The sequence below is a fragment of the Charadrius vociferus genome, unplaced genomic scaffold (assembly GCF_000708025.1).
Source record: "Charadrius vociferus isolate BGI_N301 unplaced genomic scaffold, ASM70802v2 scaffold220, whole genome shotgun sequence".
Classification (NCBI taxonomy): domain Eukaryota; kingdom Metazoa; phylum Chordata; class Aves; order Charadriiformes; family Charadriidae; genus Charadrius; species Charadrius vociferus.
The window spans coordinates 95,126-101,450 of NW_009646506.1; the positions used below are offsets into that span (position 1 = coordinate 95,126).

The 6,325-nt window shown below is 51.7% G+C and overlaps 1 protein-coding gene across 1 annotated transcript in view; it reads right to left on the reverse strand.

Annotated features, from left to right (window-relative positions):
• The window catches only part of NCF2 (neutrophil cytosolic factor 2), a 10,356-nt gene extending 8,114 nt beyond the window's left edge, over positions 1-2,242 (reverse strand). The window contains exons 1-5 of the mRNA XM_009884281.1: positions 2,062-2,242; positions 1,485-1,567; positions 1,040-1,148; positions 691-825; positions 207-314 (exon numbers count right to left, since the gene is read on the reverse strand). Of these exons, the coding sequence (XP_009882583.1) occupies positions 207-314; positions 691-825; positions 1,040-1,148; positions 1,485-1,567; positions 2,062-2,235 (609 nt within the window). The 5' untranslated portion in view covers positions 2,236-2,242. The remainder of the gene's footprint in view (positions 1-206; positions 315-690; positions 826-1,039; positions 1,149-1,484; positions 1,568-2,061) is intronic.
• Positions 2,243-6,325: the final 4,083 nt, after the last annotated feature.

Below are 6,325 nucleotides of genomic sequence, written 5' to 3' on the forward strand. Positions count from 1 at the left end.
CCTGCTGACTCCCTGTTCCTCACAAGATCCCTACGTGCCATCCCTCCCTCCACACCTGGGGGGATTCCTGAGGCATGGACCACCTCCATATCTTTGGCTGCCCACCAGGCAGCAGATAGCAGCTCAGAGGGGTGGTGAGAGGATGGTTAGCAGCTCTCCTCAACCCACACGCTTGGCCTTAATAAATAAGATTATTTCTTTCTTACCATAGCCTTCCCCAGGTAGTCCTTCTTCTCCAGCTGAGCCACTTGCTTTTCGTTTGGTCTAAACAGCTTCCCTGCAGGAATGGCCACCAGCTCACAGAGGTTCTGCTTCTGTAGCACAGAAAAGTCACAGTGCTCTTCAGAGGCAAGAGCAGGGACTGTTTTACTGTCCCCTTCCTTCTACCTCTAGGGTTAAGGTCTTGCTCTGCAAAGTCAAACCACCACTGTGACAGCCCGACCCCACCTCTGACACAGTCCGTTTAGCCTGGTCTTCTCATCCCTGCCTCCCCAGTGACCTAAAGCTCTTCCCACCAACTTCTGCCACAGTACGACACCCCCATTTTGCACAGCCCACTGCATTTTTCTCCTGCTCTGCTAAAGCTGTAGCTAAAAGGTGGTTTCTCTGTCGCTGGGATTTTTCTCCCTCCTCCCTGTGGGGCTTCTGTGAGCAAACATGGTGGCTGTAAGACACCGTGCTCCTCCTTACCAGGATGGCTTCCATTGCCTTGTCAATCTTGTTGTGCTGGGGCTCACTCTTCATGCTCATGGCCAGTGTCAGGTGCTCCTCAGCATTCTTCCAGTTCTCAATTGTGGCGTACACCAGTGCAATGTTATAAAGTATCTGCCAGAGGGATGGGAGCAAGAAATGAGCTCTTAGAGCAGCCAGACCCTTGCCAGGAGCACGGTGAAGGAGAAGACAGCAGGGTGATGGCACTGCACAGAGCACTGCACCAGCTTGCTTTTTTGCAAAGCACAAAGAGTTGGCTGTCTTCTCAGATTTCTTGAGATGCTGAACTATCCTTTGGGATCAAAACTGCCAGTTAAATCTTTCTTACCTCACAAGCAAAGAGCCTGTACCGCAGCCCCAGGATCTTGTAGTCAATGAGCTGGTTGCCTCGCAGCTGGGCCAGCGCCTCTTTGAAATCCTTGATGGCCTTTTCATGGCTGTGGAGCAGAGGACAAGGGCGTCACCTTCCTTGTGGTGGCATTTTGGCTGCCTGGTACTCCTCGCAGATGCCTCTAAGTCTTTACTTAAACTTTCTTGAGTTTAGTCGGGTCTCTCCTATCTCCTCACAGTGTTTTCAAACACCCTGGGTGAGGAGAGGTGCTCCAAGTCTGGTGTTAATCCCAAGACTGCACTGCTGATGAACAGGAGCCTCTGTTTTACTTCAAGGGGTTGCAATTTGGCTCCTGCAGCACCAACCTCCCTGGGGTTGTCTTCAGCTGAAGGCTGGCATCTCTGCAAAGGGCAAAACTAAAACTTTAAAGCCCTCCACTCACTTCTGCCTCCGGTAAAACACGGTTCCTCGCTGGAAATAAGCCACGGCCAGGTGCTTGTCACAGCCGATGCTCCGGGTGAATGCCTGCATGGAAGTAGGAGTGGGGCAAAAAGTAGATGAGAAGGGGAGACCTTTAAAAAAATGAGGCGATAAGAGTGGTTATACCTATCCTGCTTTAGTGAAGAGTCCTAGGCTGGGCTCTGTGGGCTACGTCTCGCTGCAGCGCTGGACAATGGGTGGCAGAGGCTGCACCAGGCTCCCAATTTTTTTGAGTTGGACCCATCTGCCACCACTTGCTCGGCAGTTTACTGCCCCCATGGTCACCTCTGGGAGAGAGGGAGGGCAGGCAGCAAGCTGTGCACCTCTTCTGCTGCTTCACCTCTGATTCACCAAGAAAACAGGTTTAGCAGGAACAGCCCAGGGGTGTCACAATTCATCCCAGATTTGAAAGGCCCAAATCCTTCCCTTAGTCAGACCTTCGACCTTAATTCCTCCTGTTCCCACTGCGTCCATCTGTCTGGCAGGTCTGTGTGCAAACTCACCAGCACCTACGAGTGAAAGTAGTGACTGTACCTTACCTCCTCCGCCTCTGCCAGCTTCCCCAGAACAAGGTAGATGCAGCCGATGTTAAAGCAGATTTTGGCAGGGGGGTTCTGGACTGCCGTGAAGGCGTCCAGGGCTGCCCTCCACTCCTTCCTGTCGGCTGCGCACACCCCTTCTTGCCACAGCCGGATCGTCTCCACCAGGGACATGGTGTGGTGGGAGCGGGACGCAGGGTCCCTGACCGTGTTGTGGGTCTCACTCCTCTCCTCGTCCTTCCTTGCAGCACTGCTCGGCCTCTCTCTGGCTCCCTTCTGCCTGTACTTCTGCCTTCCCCGCTGCCCATGTCGCAAACCTGGCAGGAAGTGGCCTCACTCACGTCAGTGAAACGCAGCCCCGGGATGGGGAAGTGGAGGAGAGGTTGCCTCTGCTGCAGCAGGTTTCCATGCTGAGCTGACACTGCTTGCATGCCGGGTTCTCTCTGGCAGTCGCTCCTCACCTCTTTGGGTTTTGCTTCTCTGGGTTCTTCATGAAAAGCCATGGATTTTCTTGGCTGGGTGGTTGATCAGGTCAAATTTAGGGCTGCACTGCAGCTGAGCCCCTTCTGCCTTCCAAAGTGTGGCCCTTGATGGAGGTAGCTGCTAAATGGTTCCTGCAGGTATCTCCTGGCAGGCACAGCTGCCCGCAGCTGGGCTGGGGCTATCCTGCCTGTCTGCCCAAGCAGGAAGGCAAAGTACAGCCCAAGGCACCGCCTGGGAAACCTTTTGTCCTGCCCGTCCCCCACCGCGATGTCCCAGTGAGGAGCTCTGCTGCTGGGGGTGTGCGGATCTGCCCAAGGATGGGGCTTTGGGGGACAGCGGCTCTGCTGTGCTCAGCCCCGGCAGTGGTGGTAACTCACACTCAGCCCAACATCACTTTGGTCAAAGTGTTTTATGGCCAACGGAGCGTAACCTGGCTCTGGAGAGCTGCTGGAAGGAGAGGGGGACACTGAGCATGTGGCAGCTGCAAAGGCAGTGACGGCAGAAGGTTTGGAGCTGACTCAAGGTTTGGAGCTGGGTGCTCCACACGTGGTTTCTAAGCGGTTTTGGAATTACTTTGCCTCTGCCTCATCTACCAACGATGTGATGCATATGTTGTAAGAGCTGAAAATATGTCAGCAAGACTTATCCCTCATGTGTTTGCTCACACTTCTCCAGCAAATTACACAATGCCAACAACAGGAGGGAGACCATGGAGAAGACTTTTGACCTCTGCTCAGGAAGAAACCTGAGCTGCTAAAGCAAGGACTTGGTTTTCATTCAAAAGCAGGACCGAGCCCATCCCTGAACCTCAGGGTCTCTTTGGTTGTCCAGCTGTAAGTGTGCCTTGGCACCCCTTTGCGCCCAGGTGACTCCCATGGGCTTCCTACAGCAGCACGGAGGAGACTCTTTGACCTCCAGAAAAGCAGAGGGAAATGCAGCCAGCCAAAGTGATGCTGAAGGAGAGGGGCGGGAATAACAACATGGTGAGTGTGAAAACACCCCTCTGAGATGCCTTTTCTCATTCCTTTGAGGAATGGGAGACCCTGTCTAGCAGGAAATGGTTCATTTTATTGTAAGGATAATCTCGTGGTCATTTAATTATCTGAATTGGCACACTGGTAGGGCCAGGTTGATCCCAAAACTGGTTCAAGGGGAGCTGGAGGAGGATGCGAGATCACCCCTGTGACAAGTGTTGGGGTTTTTTTTCTTACGTTTCAGAGAAAGATGGGATCTCAAAGGTGCAAGCACAGAAAACGCTCAGAGCAGCTATCCTTCTGTTTGGTTATTTTTAATGTAACATTCAAGCAATTTCAAAGCTGTGATAAACACACCCTTTCTAGTAAGAGTGAGCCTCTTGTTCCCCTTTCTCTTACCGAGTTCATTTAGCAGGCAAACTTGCTTCTTCTATGATAATGTTCAAGAGGAAGTGAGTAACAGAGCTGGTGCCATCTCCTGTGGGAAATTCTTGGAATCCAGCACAAATGCAGACCTCCAAGAGATGGTTAACAAATACATAGAAATGCCCAAAATTCAGCTAGGATGCAGCAGTCATTTTTAAGTTTGAAAAACCAAGAGGTTTGACCTTGTTTGGCAGGAGATCTATAACGCAGGAGGAGCGGAGGAGACTGAGCATGTCCAGCTCCCTCCCTGGAAGGCAGGTCTGAGCTCTCTCTCTGCACAAGACCTGATTTTTTTGGCTTGCTCCCTCAACAGTGGCAAGAAGGGAGGCAGGAGCCCACAGGAACTCTTTGGCCAAGTGATGGATGAGTCGGAGCACAGGGCTTGGCAAGCACTGCAGCTCTGGGCAGCAGGAGGACAGCAGTTTCTCTCAGCTGTTACAAAAGCAGGATGTGACTGATAAAGTGCCATTGCCACACGCTCCGGCCAGAGCTAAAGGCAGCGGTGGGAGGTTTGCAAGCGAGCCTCAGAAGTGCTGAGCCTTCCTCGCAGAGCTCTGCAAACGCTGTCCCTTTTTGAGTAGGTCCAATCTACACACAGAGTACTTTTCATTGAAGGCTTCCTTCTTGTAATAGGAAGGGAAATGTGTTTTGCATTAACAAAATTGTTTAGGGATTTTTTTCTTCCTTGCCCATCTTTGTCTGTTTTCCTCTTTTAATTCTTTGAGTAAGATGGCACAACGGGTTTCTAACACCCTCTCTGTCTGGGTGTGTGCAAACTGCTGGTGTGACTCGGAATGAGAGAGATTTGGGGCCAGAAGCTGAGGACAACCTCTATTAGCCCCAGCTGCTGTGAGATGGCTGCTAGCTGGTTGTGACTCCTCTGGTGAGCTCCTCTCCATCTTATGGGCTGGTCCCACCCCCGAGCTGCATTGCTGGAGGTCTTGTTGACGCCATGCTAGTGGATTTGGGCTGTGCCAGGAGGACTTGGTGCCCTCCACCATGTGCCTGCTGGGGACAGAAAGCTCAGGCTCTGCTTTGCCAGTGGGGTGGTGGGAGTGCGTGACTCCTCCTGCAGAGCTGGTGCCCGAGGATTTAATGCTGCTCTGGACTTGCTCAGCCGGTGGCGGCCACTGCGTAAGGTGAATGCAGCATCCAGATACAGGTCGCTGTTGGGCACAGCTCCATGTTGTGGTACTTACCTGGTCCATGAAATCAAGCAAGGCAGGATTTGGAGGAGAGAGGTAAACTGTTTTTTTTTTTTAAACTAGATTCACTTTTTACCTTCTTGTCAATCAGTTAACAGAAGAGATGCCTTCCTGTAAATCTTGCACTACTACCCCCACATTGGTGCATGTCTTTTAGCGCAACCCTGACCACAGATGCAGAAGATGTACGTTTTTATGTAAATGTTTCTAAATACACCATAGCCTAGCCCGAGGGGAATCTGGAGAATCTTAAGATCACACTTCTTGTTGCCTTCATTTATCTAACGCCACCTAGAGGTAGCTGAACTGCTTTGACATCAGCTGTTTTGGAAAATATTTTTCACTTCTCTGACATTACGGCTTTTTATTAATTCTTTTTTTAAAAAAGAGGTTTAATTGGTGTCTTAACCAAACTTGAACGAACAGAATGAAACAGAGAAGCCAAACAGAGTCAATGTGAGAGGTGTAAGGTCAGAGCCATCGCTGCATGTGCCCAGGAGACGAAGGCTTCTGCATGTGTCGTTGAAACCCAGATGTTTTCTGTGGTCTTTGCAGCAGGGCCAGGTCTTCCACTCCGCATGGCCAGTGCCTCCTGTTGTTGTGCCTACGTTCCTCTGAAGAAGTTAAGCAAGAAGGATCCTAGGAAGGCAGGGAAGGCACCAAATGGTTGAGGGGTAACCACACTGGTTCCTGTCTGCATTGAGGCCCCGAGGACATGGGGCTCTGTGCCCCTTGTCGGGGAGTGGGCAGTGGGACGAGACAGGCTGAGTGACAGGGCTCTGCTGCCCTGCTCAGAAAGGCACAGCTGCTCCAGCTGTGACTCAGGGCTAGCCACCCATGGCTGCCTGCATTCGCAACACGTAGCAGCTGTGGCTGTCCGGGTTTCGGACTGTCCTGGGGAAAATGAGGGAGGAGGAGGTGGGGTGGAAGAAAAAAAGGTTATTACTGAAGCTGTCTTCTTACTGGTTCCTGGGTGAACGTGGTGCACCAGGAACACTTTGGTTTGAGCCGTCTGAAGGCACTAGCTCCACTTTTCCAACACAGTGACTTGAGTAACTAACAGGAGACATCCTTCAGATGTCGGAGTGCACAACACCAGGTTTGTTCGCTCAGGCCCTTCAGAAGTTTAAGCCAAGTGCCATTAGTGATGACATAGGCACACACAGTCATCCCACC